The sequence below is a fragment of the Camelus dromedarius genome, chromosome 23 (assembly GCF_036321535.1).
Source record: "Camelus dromedarius isolate mCamDro1 chromosome 23, mCamDro1.pat, whole genome shotgun sequence".
Taxonomy (NCBI): domain Eukaryota; kingdom Metazoa; phylum Chordata; class Mammalia; order Artiodactyla; family Camelidae; genus Camelus; species Camelus dromedarius.
The window spans coordinates 11,914,819-11,930,331 of record NC_087458.1 but is presented as its reverse complement, the minus strand read 5'-3'; the positions used below and the strand labels follow the sequence as shown (position 1 = coordinate 11,930,331).

Sequence of the window (15,513 nt, the reverse complement as noted above, 5' to 3'; positions counted from 1 at the left end):
AGGAAACCTTTGTGGGCAACATATGCTCATTGTCTTGACTGAGTGATGGTTTTAGGAGTGTACACATGTCCAAACATACCCAGTTACTCATTTTAAATATGCTCAATTTTTGTATGTCAACTACACCTCAATAAATCTGTTACAAAAATAAATAAAAATGGCTTATTTGGGATATGTTAAAACTTTGTTTTGAAAGTCCTTTCTTTCAGCCAAGAAAAGGCAAGATTGAAGTTCATGACCAGCATCCACACAGAGGTCACCTTTGTATGTATAGGATGCTACTGAATAAAAACAAAAACAACAAAACAAGAAACTCTTCCTTTTACAAAGTGCAAACGGTAAAGGTTTGTCCATTCACATCCTTCAAGCCCAGTTCTGATGCAACTTGTTTCTTGAAGCCTTTGCTTATCACTTAGGTGGAAAGTGATTATTCCTGCCTATGAACCACTATAACACATACTAATTTTCCGGTATTAGTTCAGTACATTTATCCAACCACCCGTCACACACTTATTAAATGCCTCATTGAGGCCAGACAAAGGCTTCATGCTAGAAATATAAAAGTGAGTTGAACAGAGTTCTCCACTGTCAAGAGCCTTATAGTCCAGTGGCAAAAGACAGACATTTTTAAGTAGCAGTAATACACTGTAACTGTTATTTCAACAAACACTTAAAAGTACAAAAGGAACACAGCGGAAGAAATCCATTTTGTCAGACACACTGTCTTGGACCACAATGATTTGTTCAGGACTCCATTTTCCTCCTAGACGAAAATTCCATGAGAACATGAGACCATGACTTACTCATTTAAGTCATCTACCAAATTCCCTAGCATGGTACCTGGGATGAGTGTTTTAAATATATGTATATTTGTTTGAATGAACAGAAATTCCATTTCATAGGCATCTACTCTTTGACTTAGGAAGCAGGACCACCATGATGCCAACTTCTCAGGTTGAGGTCCAACCTTTATTCACTTTTTCAACCAAGGCAAGTTATTTCAGGGGAGACAAAATCAAAACATAAATCTAGGTCCCCTAAATCCCAAAAGAATAGCTAAAACCCATTCCCCCATTGAAGAAAACAGTAAGGAAGAAGAGATGGGGCAGGGCTTGGTCAGCAGAGATCCAGCAGAGAAGAATGACACTGATGAATCAGAGGTCCTGCCATGGGTCCCAGGAGGGCCCTGGCTTTCATACGTGTGGCTATCAGGTCCTCCTCTGCCCAGAGAGCACACATGGATGGCAGTCATCCAGTCTCTGCTGGAGTCACACCTGTCTCACTGTGATGTGAAAGCCATTTCTAGGGATTCTATTTCTGACTGTCTGCCTCCTCAAATGATCATAACCCCCTTATCTATGCGCCAATCTCTGAAGGGGAAGAAAAGTGGAACAGATAACAACTGTGGGAAATTATAAGCACAGGGTAATGCAAAAACCCAGTTCCCTCATTTTGAGCAACATATATGCAATTATGAAATTTCAGTTAAAATAAAACTAGCACAAAATGAAAAGGTTTCAAATTACAACTAAAAGGCTTGGATTTAACACCAAGCAGACATCCTTCATAGTTTCTTAGTAATTGAGCATGAGAAGAATTTTCCCCTCAATCTTAAAGATAAGGTAGATTTGTTTCTTGTACTTACATCTACAGAAACAGGTCTCTCAGGAGGGAAAAGCAGTATAAATTTAATCTGTCTGGACCCACCAGCCCGAAAGATGGCTCTAGGAGATGACAAGCGGATCCTGGGGACTGGGCTCTTACCTGTAGATAGGGTCCTGCATCACCAGCATCTTGCTCTCATCCCACGTCCACTCCTTTTTCTGCAATAAAAGAAGCTGTAAATGAATAAGTTAGGCTTGTCCTCAGCTACAGAACCAGGGCACACATTGAGCTATTAATGCTTACGCAAACACATGCATTTGCTTCTGGCCTCGGTCCCTCTAAGGGGCCTGGAGCTGACTGCTCCAAAGGACAAGTGGAAAATGTCAAGCATCTAGTCTGATCAGTTTCCTTCAAGCACTTTAGGAGAGTGTCTCTCAAGGGCGCAGCAGTTAGGGCAGGAGCCAAGAGGTCTCAGGGGACCACAGTTAAACTCATAACTTCATGGAGAAATCACCAGGAAAAAAAAAAAAAGGTCATACATCACTCCAGAGGAGCTGAAGAGGGGAGAACAAAAGGGAGAAGTGGCCACAGAGACTGAATGGTGTCGCCAAATGCAAATGAAATAGAGACCCCACCTTCCTCCCTTAAAGCGGGGGAAACGCTGAACACAAGCCTGGCAAGCTAACTAGTATACGTGCCTTTACTCATAAGAGGATATCCCACTGGCTGTGAATCTGACTTACTGTGGACACAAAGGAGATGGACCCCTAAGTAGCTGGGGATGAGGACCGGAATGGGGATGGGGGAGGGGGAGAGGAGCCAAGTGCTGCAGACCCCAGGTGCCTGATGAAGTCCGCAACAGCCCAGCATGGCTGGGGAGCAGCTACCACATGCCCTCAGGTCCCACCTGCAGGTGCAGGGACAGAGACTCCTGATCCATCTCCGCTGGCCTCTGTCACAGGGGCAGTGCTATGTACACTCATCTCCCCATGAAAGAGAATGGGGCACAGGAGGCTCATTACTAGCTGGCAGGGCTGAAAGTCCCAGCACTCTTGTCAGCCTTCTCTGATACCCTCCTTGGTGGTATCACATGCCCCTCATCACAGCCTGGCAAGGGGAGGGTGGGGGTCTGGGCTCCCTACTCGGCCTTTGCTGGCCTGGGTGGTGGGTCTCCCTGTGTTGTCTGGCTGGAAGCGGGTGGTTGCTGTGCAAGTCTTCTGCTATGCTACCTCCTTCCTCCTCCTTTCGCTAGAGAAGAGAGCAGGCTTTCTCTGGGGTTCCATGTTCCCAGTGCCATATCAGGGTGGCAGGCTTCTTCAGCTTCGAGTCTCGGACATATGAGGTGAAAACTAACCTTAAGGAACTCATAACCGTGTGATTCCTTCCATTCCCGGCCAGCCTGCCTTCTCTCCACTGTTCAGAATTTTATGCTTGTTTTATAGACAGTGTCCAGGGTTACTGGTTGTACTTTAGCAGGAGAAACAGGGGGAAATGCACCTCTCTCAAAACTAAAAGTCTGGTTTGTGTTTTCTAAAATCTCCAGATGCCAGGGTTCCATCTCTTCAGAGTCACTCATATAACGGATCTCAGCTCACTGAGGCCCAGTAATCCATAGCTTTAACCAACATTTCAGGTGACTATGATGTGATCCTAGGGTTGAGAGCCACTCTTTCACAACAAAGATGAGGTTAATTGAAATCTCCAAGAGACGCACGGCATACTCCTTTGGAGTCTCAGCCTGACCCAGGGAGGGCTTCCTGATTCTCTAAGACAATCAGCTGATGGTGATCCTGTTAACCACTGTCCCTGGTGAGGGCCCGCCCCTGGTGTTACTCAATAAATGGCCACTGTAAATTAAACACAGCAGAGGCTGCTCTGCTCCTGAGGGAATTCAGCCTCAGCTTCCTCATGTTCTTACTAACAGGAAAATCTGCTCATAAGAGTTCCTGCTGCCCTGCTGTAATTTTCAAAGTTAATAGCAGAGTAAATAACTCAATGCACCAAAAAGACCATGAAACGCCAAGAAGCTGCCACACCCACTGCCCCTCTCTGAGGAAAGCAGCCCCAAGGAGGGTTCCTTCTGAAGGTGGGTGATTTGGCTTACGCTGTGTGCATCTGGTGAACTGTCCTTACTAACCCAGCCACGACCACTGGGCTCAGGTTCAGCGCCTGACTGCACGTGACAAAGGTCAAGTGTCACAGGGGGGCTGGCCCAGACCTGCCAGCTCCACGAAGAAAAGACCAGTTCCCCCCAATCAAATCCTCTCTTTGAAGACTATCAGGTCCTAGATGGAGCCCAGGCTGAGCCCCTAATAACCACAGTTGGTTCTGGTGCCCAGCCGCGTGTTTCTCCACTTCATTGGCCTGCACTGCAGAGGAAGAGGAAGCATCGTGTTCTGGCCCAGATCCCCTCCGAGCCTGGAATAAGCCTCTGTTGTCAAAGGTGAGACTCTTCCTTGCAAGTGTAAAGAAAGCGACTAATATATTCATCAAAAGGAAAGTATAATGAAGCAACATAATGCAGAATAAATATTTTCCTTCTCTGCAAGGCCTCAACAGGAGAATGGAGAGACCAGGCTCCCAGGGAACCTTGTGTTAATTTAATGAGGACCATCAGAAGGGTCCACAGCAAGCAGAAAATACTTTACTTTTAAAAGAGGCATCAGCATCCTTATAGAATGTCCCGACAAAAACAAACAAACAAACAAACAAAAAAAACAAAAAACAAACGCCAAACCAAAAAAACACACCAACTTGTCACCTACTTACTAATTTTCCCTTTTCTGAAAATCCCATTAAAATCTTTTTAAATAAAAATCCATAAAATCCCATTATATCTCCCTTTAAAGGTCTTGCAGTAATCCTTGTATGAGTCTTTTCAGTCTATGAAGAGATAAGAAAGTTATCAAAATAACTCAAAAGGTGTGGCGGGTAGAGCGGACCCAGTAATATTGCAGTTATGTAAGAATCTAAGACAAACATGATTGCAGCATTTTTACCCAGTCTCCTCAACCCCTGGGGTGATGTGCCAACAACTTGAGAACTAAAGACTCTCCATTCCTCCTACCCACACACTCAGTATCCTTCCTACCGCACCATCTTTCAAATAAGACCCTGAGCCATACAGCTTCTTGAGCAAGGTGTCCCCTCATCAGGACCAGAACACAGTTCTCCTGATTTTTTTTTTTGACCAGGACAGGTACTCTGGCACAGCTCAGTCACAGCTCATAGTGTCACCTGAATAGCTTAACTTAGAGGGAGGCACCACGTGTCCTAAAAATGATTTGATTCTTCTTCTCTTTGCTCTGAAATTGTGTCACACATCTCGTCTATTTTTCAAATGTTGCAGAGAAAAAAAGAAACCAGCACAAGGCGGCCACACCCTCCTCACTATTCCATATGGAAATGTTCTTCTAAGGGAAAATTTTTAGGAAAAAAAATGTTTTTAGTGAGAGAAACACAGAAAGAAAACCTGATGATCTACCTTTATGGGATTATAAATCAAACTTGGCTTCGCCTATAGAATAGAGAAGTATTTTCAAATGTAACTATAGCCAAACTCAGTTTAACCATCTTCAGAACACTCACATAGCCCCCAGTTACATCTGAAGACTTTTTTTTTTTTAAATACTTGCAAGTAAGGGCTCAAAGTCTTGGTAGCTACCGCAAGGAATTTTCAGTTTTGCTACCCACTGTCCTCAACAAGCTGTGGTCTCTAAGATATGCCAGGAAATGAAGACATTTGAAGTCCAAATGGGAGTGGAAAGGAGGAGGAGGCGGAAAGAGAGAGGAAAGAAGGGGGAACGTATCTCTAAAGCTGTCAGCACCTCTTTGAGTGCTTTTGAGCGCCCATCATAGCCACAGCTCCTGCAAACAGCCCAGAGAGACAGTAGGACTGAGTGAGGCTGGTCTTCAGGCTCCTTCAACCTGAGGTCCAGGCTCAGGCAGGGCCTCGCTGGTACCACTGGGAGCACAAGCAGGAACAGCACTGAGGCCAAAAAATGAGGCCCAGGGAGACAAAGATCCACTCCTCACTAGCTCCACAAATAGAAAGTGGGGGGCGTGCCTGGTGAGCAGACTGACGCCCTCGGGGCAGCTGTCTGGCATTTTGCCATACATACATATATACATACAGAGTTGGGGCATAACTCCTTTCTCTGACTTTTTGTCCCCTCCGAACCTGCCAAGGACACTCAAGGCACTGTTGAGCCTTTCAAGAGGCTTCAGAATTAGTTAAACACCCCTCTCTGTCTCGTTACGCCTTTCTTCCCCCAGCAGTCTCCCCTTCTCTCTTCTTTTTCTTCCCTTTTAAAAACGAATTCCTTACTCCAAGGTAATTAAAAAGTCACAAGATACAGAGAGTAGCTTAACTTGAAGGCAGGCTCCGCTTCATATATTGGCTACTCAAAATTTTCTCAAGAAAGGAAGATGTTGTCACAAGAATGTGTCCTACAGACCTCCAATTTTAGGAAGTTTAACTCACCAAGGGCCCCAGCTGCTGCATTCTGAAATCCATTATTACAAACACGCAGGGGCCCTGCTCCCCGGGGGCTGCTCCCAGACAATGACCAATGTGCAGGGATCCTAAGGAGGCCCATTCCTAGGAGACACAGGGAGCCCCTGACAAATGACTTTGGCTTCAGAACTCTCTGACGGCCCTGACAAACCTTCCTCGGACCACACTGTAGTCTAAGAGACTTCCACCCAACCTACCTCCCTATCTCCCATCCTTCCTTCCTCCCTCCCTCCCTTCCTCCTTTCCTTCCTAGCTCCTTCCCTTGGAGTCAGACCCACACTGAAACCTGACAGCTACCCCAGCCTTTCCTAGATACCTCCCCACTTTCTCCCAAAGCCATTTAATCCTATCTTGGCATTTGCTTTTTGGAGGACCTAGAATAACACAGAAAGTGAGAAAGTAAAAAAGGAAAGATACAGGAAAACCATTTTTAGCTACTTCATTTTTTATTCTCACAGGAAATTTCCCAGTTGATATAGAAAGTCCTTTCTTCCACTTAAGAACATTCATATATTGCTTCCTTAACACTAACAAAACTGATCTCAACTTCAAAAATAAACACCGAGGCTCAGGAAGTTCACTTACTCTCCCAAAAGGCCATCTAGTCCAGTGGTAACTAAAATCCAACTTGTCTACCTCTAGTCTTCATGTTCTCTTTGCTCCTCCAAGTGTATGAAATCAGTGGTGTTCACCCTCCACCGCCAGGAAGCTTTTTGCTTTCAGCAGAGGGAGAGGGTAACGGGTTTGCAGTGTATGTGTTTATGAGACCACTGAATGAAGTAAGCACATTCTTGATTATAGACCCTTCTCTTTACTGTATCTAGTGACTGCAAATATCCAGTTCTCCATGGAAAGCTACAGCCATTTTGTTATTCCAAAATCTCCTGGCAGGGACTATTACGTGGGAACTGGTTTGGAAGTAGGTCTGTCTGGAATAGTGTGAAGAACAGAAGACAGAGTCAGGGATAATTATCACAGAGGTCCTGCCTCCTTTAGGAACCCAGAAATGGATATGGCATCTTTAAAGTACCTTCCCTGAGAACCAAAAGTAGAGGAAGAATTTGTGTCTCCATTTATTTCCTATCCATACCGGAAATGATCAGTAGGCACATCACAAAGTCTGTCAGCTTTACCATTATTCAGGCTCCTGAAAGCGATGGTGACTTCTCAAAAAAATAATAAAAAATTAAAAAAAAAAAAAAACTTGCAAAAGCCACATTAACTCAGCTTGGCAAATTCTCCATGTCTCCAAACACAAAATAGGATTCGTCTGAAAACACAGCTATCACCTACCTTCAGGTGTAACCTATAGATATAGAAAACACATTTCAAAACGGAAGTGCAAGTAAGTCCTCACACAGTGCACAGAAATCCTAATATGCCTGTTTTAAAATGAGCAGAAAATGTGAAAGAAAGAGGACTGGACTGAGTTTAGTCCTGGCTCTGCAATTACCTGGGTGACCTCAGGACCATTACGGGGCCTCTCTAGTCCTCTGTTACCACATCTCATCAGTTAGGGGATCCAACTACATCAATTCTAAAGCTCTTTCTCCCAAATTCTGGTTCTATAATTCTCAGTGCCTCCTTTTCTTACCCAAATAGATCTGAGTTGTGTGTTTCCATAGGAACTAACACTACCCTTTGGGCAGAAAACTAGTTTCCTTGCAAAGTGATATCCCAGTGACAGGGTACAGGCTGGAAGTTAAAGACCCTGGATTAGTTCATTAGGCGTTTCCTATAGAGCAGTTTTTCCCTAAAGGAGTCTGTAGAGATTAGTACACACACAGTAGCATGGTAGCGGCAAGAACGCACGTGGGATCTGAGCAGGGCAGACCGGGTTCAGACCTCAACTTCACCACTGACGGGACTTGAGGTCTCGAGCAAGTTGCTCAGTCTTCTCTTGCAAAACAAGCATAAGGACGTTACCTGCCTCACAGGACGGATGTGAGGACCTAATAAGCACACACTGCATCAAACAAGGTCTGACAAACAGCAGGGACTCAATACACATGGTAGCTGTTATAGTCAGCCGTTCTCATTGCCATCTGAGCACGTAATAACACTCATCAGCTTGCTCCCACTGGCCTTCTACCTTTCCCAGCAGGTGAAATGGAGTTGGAGGGAAGACATGGTCCCTGCCCCTAGAGGGTCACAACCTACTGGGGAGAGAGATAAATAACTATAACGCAATTTTATCGGAGCTGTGAAAGACCTCTCTATACATACAGGGCCATTAAAAATAGTTAATTTTGCTGGAAAGGGTCCATGTCTAATACCGCTATGTATCCTGCCCAGTTCCTTCAGCACGTTAGACACACAATACGTATCTGTTAATGAGAACGGTGGAGCCTTTCTAGAATGGAACCTTAGGGGATCCCAACAAAGTTATTGGTGCGTAAGAGACACAACGTGAAACAGAGGCCCTTTCGGACCTTTTGTAGAAAAATCCTTGGGATGAAGTTCAAGACTAATCTTCTTTACTCAGAAGTCCACTCCCTAGCAAATGATGCTACAGTGTGATTCCAGTAAATAATCATTGTCATATACACAGAAAAGATAATTGCTTGGACCTAGCTGGGAGCTGAAGAAAATGTACTGATTGAGAAACAACAAAGCAAAGCCAATTATCTTAGCAGTGGGGTTCATACCTCAAATACAACCTAAGGTTCATAAGGAATGTGAGATTGTCTGTTGGTATCAGTCCAAGATGACAGCATTTTAGGCACTTGTTAATATAACCAAAAAGATGTGGTTTTTTTTTTTCCTTACATCTCAATAAGAGATGATCACAGTATATTTGGCTACTGCCTGCACTAGAATAAAGCATCTGAAGGTCAGAGTCACTGAAGAAGTCCTACTCATAATATTACCCAAGTGAGCAATTTCCACTGAGGCCTTTCTATGCTTGGGAACGGCTCTCATCCTTGTTTTTTTTCAAATGGGAAGATTGACCGAAGGAGAAAGAGGGAGGATGTGATAGTCAAAAGTAACAAATGAGACTTTATTTGATCCAGTTGCTAAGTACTTAGTCCTTCCTCATTTATCATGTTCATTCAGCCAGCGAGCCAACAGACACAATTGTTGAAAACACACTATAGGTGCCAGGTGTCCAAGCAAGGGCTCAGCTTATAAGGATGGCCCCGCCCTTAAAACGTTCCCTGGAGAGCAGGGAGTCCCTGTAAACATGCTTCTTCCCCTGGCCAGGACGCATACTACCATTTACCAGTCATGGACTGGCTGGAGAGAGAGAGGAGCCTTGGTGGCTGCTTTGGGAAGTGTGTGACCTCTGAGGGTCCCATCCTGCCCTGGAGGTCCAGGAGGCAGAAACCTGCTTGGCCTCTGGGGTCTGCTCTCTCTGTAGCCCAGAAGGGTCTCAGAGACCTGAATAAGCCCAGGTGATCTACACATACCCACGCAAGCACTGAAAAGCACAGTTCCAGAGCTGGTGCAGAGCATTTGAGCTGGCAAGGTTAAAGTGATCACCTAATCCAACTCTTCATTTCATAGCTGGAGCTCACAGAAGCAAAAGAACTTGCTTAGAACCACGCAGCCAGAAAAAGAAGAGCCAGGACTAGAACCCAGGTCTCGTCATCTCAGCTGAGGGCTCCTCCCAGCATGCCACAGTGACCCCGTGAAAATCAACACGTTGTTTGCAGAAGGAGGGGTTACTCAACAATTTTACTGACTAGTGCAACACAGGCACTGGCCAATGAGTGGAGAAGTCAGGCTATATGACATGGTTCCGGGGCCTGTGGCTGAATATCGGCCAAGACTCTTTCTACACCTACAGCTACCCGGCAAGAGCTCTAGTTCTTAACATGATCAGGATGGCTGTCACTGGAATCAACCGACTGTTGCACTTCCTTAGAGACAAGTGCAGCATGTCTCCACTCAGCTCTCCTCAGTTCTATAAACAGAGACAGACAGATAGAGATACAGACACACAGACACACACACACAGGTGGTATGCGCACACTCAGATACCAGAGGACAGTCACATGGGAATAGATGACAAAAAAGGCTGATTGCTGTTAATGTGCATTCATCTGTCAGAGGCAGTGTAAAACGAACCCTGTGATTAAAGGCATTATCCAAATCACAACCACAGCCTGAACCGGATACCACCAGGCGGGGGTGGAGAAAACAAGATGGGAGGCTCCCGTTTCCCAAGCCTGGCATCAGAAGAATCAGATCTCGGAAAGACCTGTTAGATCACCTCTCTTCTGGGCCAGCAGGAGGGTGAGCCCACACCAGAGATTACCAGGGATGGAGTTTCAAAGTGCGTCTCAAGTTCCCATGGATTTCCTGGGGAAGATGCTTCTCCAGCTCAGTTTTCAGTTACTCAGTGGAAGGAGGCTGGCTTCTCCCCCAGGTGACACCTCAGCCCACACCTTCCAGGTTGTGTAACCTTGGGCAAGATACTTAGATTCTCTAACCTCAGGTTTTTCACGTGCAGCATGAGGATGACACCACATTTGGTACACGATACATGAGGGACAAGGTGAGATGGGAAGTAAGATTGTCCTTTAAAGGCAAAACTAGGAAGTCACCCCATAATGGATCAACTAAGAGGTACAGTATATTGCCCGAAAGGCACAGAATACGCCCCAGGACAGCAGGCCTTGGAATGTAACCTAACTGAAAGTAAAGATTATGTCAGCTGGAAGTGTATGTGCACTGGGGAGGGGGGGAGATGCTGGGACTGCCAGCCATGAAAGCACGGAAGTCAGAGAGTCATGAAGGCAAACCCTGGCAGAGTCTGAACAGACTCCAGAAACAGCACGTACCCAACAAGACCTCCATTCACATCCAGTGGACCCATTTACTGCGGAGCCAGAGGCCAGGAAACATTCTTGTCACACAACTAGCTGACTCACTCCATCTGTGCACACAGAGCAACCCTCCAGTAACCTAAGGTCTTTTCACATCACTTTGCCTCTGACAGAAGAAAATGTGCTTGTCAGGCTAACGTGAGTACCTGGTCTGGAACACTGTTCAGTGTCTTAAAGTGAAACCTGGTGTTCTAGACACAATATTGTAAACTGACTATACTTCAATTAAAAAAAAAAAAAGCCTGGTATTTTAGTTTGTACCTCAGCCTCTTTTTGAGTTTTGTCAGTGTGAGTTAGCATCCTAAGGTTCATAACTTCAAAACTGATGAGTTTGAGCTTCAGACTCTGAAAGGCTGACAGCTCAGCCCCCAGGGAGGGAGAAGTTTAGGGAAGAAACTGCTTGCTTGTGTGGCTAGTTTCCCGAGGTGACTGCGTGCCATGGATGCTGACCGAGTGAACTGCCCACAGGACCATCCTAGCAGGCTTGATGAAAAGATGGGTGATAATGGGTGTGAAAGCATCTTGCAACCTGGAGAGTCCACAAATCACAGCTATTATTTCATCAGCTGGTGCCTGAGGGCACTAAGCCACTAGTCTGCTCTCGCATGAAGGGCAGAGTAAAGCTATCCTATCCACGTGACAAAACCAAGCTGGGATGCAGCTGTGGCCCCTTGAATCACAAGCTTGGCTGCATTGGTCTGTTTTCCCTCTGAGGATTTCTCTTGCTTTTAAATTGACATTGTCATCGTCCATAGCTTCTTTAACTGGGGCACAGGGGTCTCATCTACCCGACAGGCCTCAGCTTGCTTCAGGAAGTTTCCTTCTCAGGAACTCCTGAAGAGGACAATATTCTAAAGACTGTCCCATGGCTAACCACTGTGTGCATACACGTGGGGTGGAGAGGAGGGGCAGAAAAGATAGCCCAGGGTAAGAACAAGATGGGGACCGTGGTCCCCTCAGTGGAGGTTTATAAAGTCAAGGATACTTAATACGCTATTACAAATTACCTACTACTTATAAATTTTGAAGGAGCTAATTCTTTATAAACAGTATATCATATTCTATTTTCTTCCTATATCCTTCCAACCCCAGAGCTATAGAACACTTTCTAGAACCACCCCAAAAGCTACTTAGGGAGCATAAGAGAGCAAGTTTTGGTTCAATATATGGAAGACCTTTGTAGATTTCCAGCTGTCCAGAGGGAAAACAGGCTGCCTGAAAAAGGAGTAGAGTCCTCTTCACTGGAGGTGTCCAGTCATATACTGGGTGAGGTCTTTTGTGAGAAGGATGTAGAGGTTATTTCAATCCTCAGATCAGCAAGATAACTACCCTTCAACATCCCTCTCAACCCCTGATTCTCCAAGTTTATCTGTCTACTTCTATATATTTGTCCCATTTGAATTAAGAGCATTGTAGGTTTGGAATCAAAGGCAGCTCAAGAGGTCTACTATTAGTATGTGATGGTGCTGCCATCAGTAAGTATAAAACAAAGGCATGAGCAGAGTCAAGGAACAGAGGGGTAAAAAGAGATTCTCTCACATATCCTCCATCAACCAAGCCCTTTTCCATTTCTGTTTGGAAACACATCTACGCTCCCTTCTGCCCGTTATGCAAATCTAGCCTTCCCCAGGGGTTAACATCATTCCTGCCCCAGCACATACAGTTTTTAACACAAAACAGCCAAGTGTTTAAACGACATATGCTCACTTTCTTGTCTCGCCCCAGCTCAGAGGAATGTGCACTATCTGGACCAATGCCTCCCTCCCCTTCCTCTCACTTCCTGAGCACTGAATAGTGGCTGGGTCTTGAGGGACTACTTAGACAGATGGGCAGCAGCAGTAACTGTAACAGGACACAAGGACACACAATGGGGCTGGGAGCCTCCTCTCATCCTCTCTCCCACTGAACCCTGTTATACTTGTCATCACTTGGATTTAAAGCATTTCCCAAGGGGAGGGTATAGCTCAGTGGTAGAGCACATGCTTAGCATGCACAAGGTCCTGGGTTCAATCCCTAGTACCTCTATTAAAAATAAACAATAAACTTAATTACTTATCCCCCCTCAAAATAATTGGAAAAAATAAAAGCATTTCCCAAGATCAAGACTCAATGGTAAAGGTATCAAAATAGGAGAGGGGATTTGAATGCAAGGATGATAGGAGATGACCCTTGTCACTCATGGGACACCAGAACTGAGCCAATCAGTTGACGTGGTCTTTGGCCCCGCCACACTCTCTGATCCAGCTGCAGCCTCTCAGCACTGTTGCTGGTCAAGGCAGACCACCTCACCAGACAAGGGAAGGATTCCGTCTGAAGAGTGACCTCGAAGGAAAAGCTATCCCACATCTACCTTCCCTGCTCCCCTTTCACCCCAGTTTCTGGTTCAGAGTCACTTACCTTTTTCTTCTTCTTCAGAATCACCTTCACTCCATCCACTGAAACCATAATGCTCACCTTCTTTTTCTTGATGTTCTTGGCTTTGAACTCATACTGCAAAGGAGAAGAGAACAAAGCACAGTCCAATTAGATCAGTGCATCTGCACGGCCCCAGAGAGCTCATGACCTGGAAAAGAGGGCTACAGATGGGTCCAGGGAGCGGGTGCAGTCTCTGGGGACAAGAAGCACCTCAGGGGATATAAAAGCAGGTGGATGTCTGCAGGAAGTTGGCTTGGCAACTTTTGGGTTGGAACAGACACTCTGAATAGTCACTGGTTTCACCACTCAGCTATCAGGTAAGACCACAAGAATGGATCTGATCCATCCTAACAAGGTGAAAACAGAAAACCTTACTTTGAAAGCCTTACCAGAAATCCAGAACCTTCTCTTGGCCACTCCTTTTAACACTCTGATTTTAAGAACTCAATTTAGAGTCTCCCAGTCTGTCTACATTCCATCCCTTCCACTGAAAGAAAATCAGTTGATTTTCTTATTCTGTTGCACAGAGTCAGTGCTGATGCCCCTTGGCGGTCTGCTTCTTAGGGACAAGGACACGACCTGGCTAACTGAGGAAAAGCATTTCTCTTCACATCGTCAGGTCAGGTTCTGGTTTACAGCTGATCTGAGTTTCCAGGTGATGGCGACATACGTCACTCCCCAGTCTGGTGGTTACTTCTCCCACCCCCACCATCACTTTGCCAACAGCTGACCTTTCCACCAGGGATCCTGAAGGAAGAGTAAACCGGAGTAAGAGACACATAGGAGAAAGAGAAAGCTTCAACCTCAGACTGCTTCAGAGTCTGGGAACCCCAAGCCAATTAAGACTAATACGAAAAAGGAGAGCAGACATGTCTGACGGGACAGGGAGAAGTCTGGAGTCTGGCTCAGAACAGGGCCTCAGCCATGTAGCAAACCTCTCTAGGTCGGTGGCTGCAAGCTGGTGAAGGCTAGAGTGGTGTCTGATTTGCATGCACTTCAGGACATGGCTACAATCGCAGCGTGGCCCCTGACTGCAGCATTCTGCTCAGATGCAGTGCTAGATGAACTGAAATTACCTCTGGGTGGGCGAGCCAGCTTGAGAATCTGTAAGTCGGCTGACTTTGGCCTTGTGCCTGCTGGGAGAGGTGAACCAGCATCATTTCCTGGCCACACCTGCATTCACCTCCGCTCACGTGCTTTCAGTAAACACAGCCTTTCAGCTGTGCCTCCCTTGGGAAGAAGTCACTAAAATCAGGGCTGCTCCTGCCAGTCAGAGGCTGCACTGCCAGAGAGGTGCACTGATGAACTCAGGAGATAAGAGCTGAAGAGTCCCGGGAGCACTCAGAGGTGGACAAAACCTGCCCCAGACAGGTCAACCCTCGTCTGCTTTACAGTCTCTGCTTTCCTGCACTATGTCACTCTCACAAGCTCCACAGACTTCCTTCTTCCCTCTTTCCAGCAACAAGGTCAAAGCAGCGACTAAGTACCTACCTACCTCTGCAAGGTACAATGTCACCTCCCAGCCCTGGTTTTAGAGAGCACATCACCTGCTAAACCAAACCCCTGAAAGTCTTACATTTCCAGAAGAATCTTGTCGCTAACTGTATCTCTTTCTTGTTTGGTCCCCCTCCCTACTAGTTTCATTCTCTCTGGAACCTTTTTAAAATCAAGATTCCCCAGGCCTACCCTTTGCCTGTGTATCTGAAACCTTGGCCATGCCTTTAACACCCTGATCTTAAGAACTCAAAGTGTAACTTTCTCTTTGGAACTGGAAAACAGCCTCTAATTCAACCACTGTGCATGTAACTCCCAGGTGGCTCTGCTACGGAGTGTGGGCACAGTAACTACATGGAGAAGCACGACCAAATGAGGTGCATTAGAATCTCAGTGACAGTGACAATCCAGGTGCTCCCCTTCACAACAGCTGGTGGAATGCTCTGGAGTGCTTCACAATGACAAGGGGCAAGAGAGGCATGAAGTAAGGTTCCGGGCCCCGTTACGGCTGCCGGAACGTACTACCTGAGTGCTATTTAGAAGGGCTCTTAGGTTGGGCACACTCTGCACCTACTCCACCTGCCCTGTGGTCAGATGTCTCAGACCCTTTCCAGCCGAAGGATATGTACTCAAAGTGCAGCTCCGTCGGCA

General features: G+C 46.0%; 1 protein-coding gene across 5 annotated transcripts in view; it reads right to left on the bottom strand.

Annotated features, from left to right (window-relative positions):
• The window catches only part of LOC105092694 (carboxyl-terminal PDZ ligand of neuronal nitric oxide synthase protein), a 281,400-nt gene that overhangs the window by 77,101 nt on the left and 188,786 nt on the right, over positions 1-15,513 (bottom strand). For 3 of the 5 annotated variants that reach the window (XM_010984410.3, XM_064477935.1, XM_064477934.1), the window contains 2 exons: positions 13,351-13,443; positions 1,765-1,838 (listed from right to left, as the gene is read on the bottom strand). In XM_010984410.3, the coding sequence (XP_010982712.1) occupies positions 1,765-1,838; positions 13,351-13,443 (167 nt within the window). The remainder of the gene's footprint in view (positions 1-1,764; positions 1,839-13,350; positions 13,444-15,513) is intronic. The other 2 variants (XM_010984411.3, XM_064477936.1) reach the window with 1 other exon arrangement.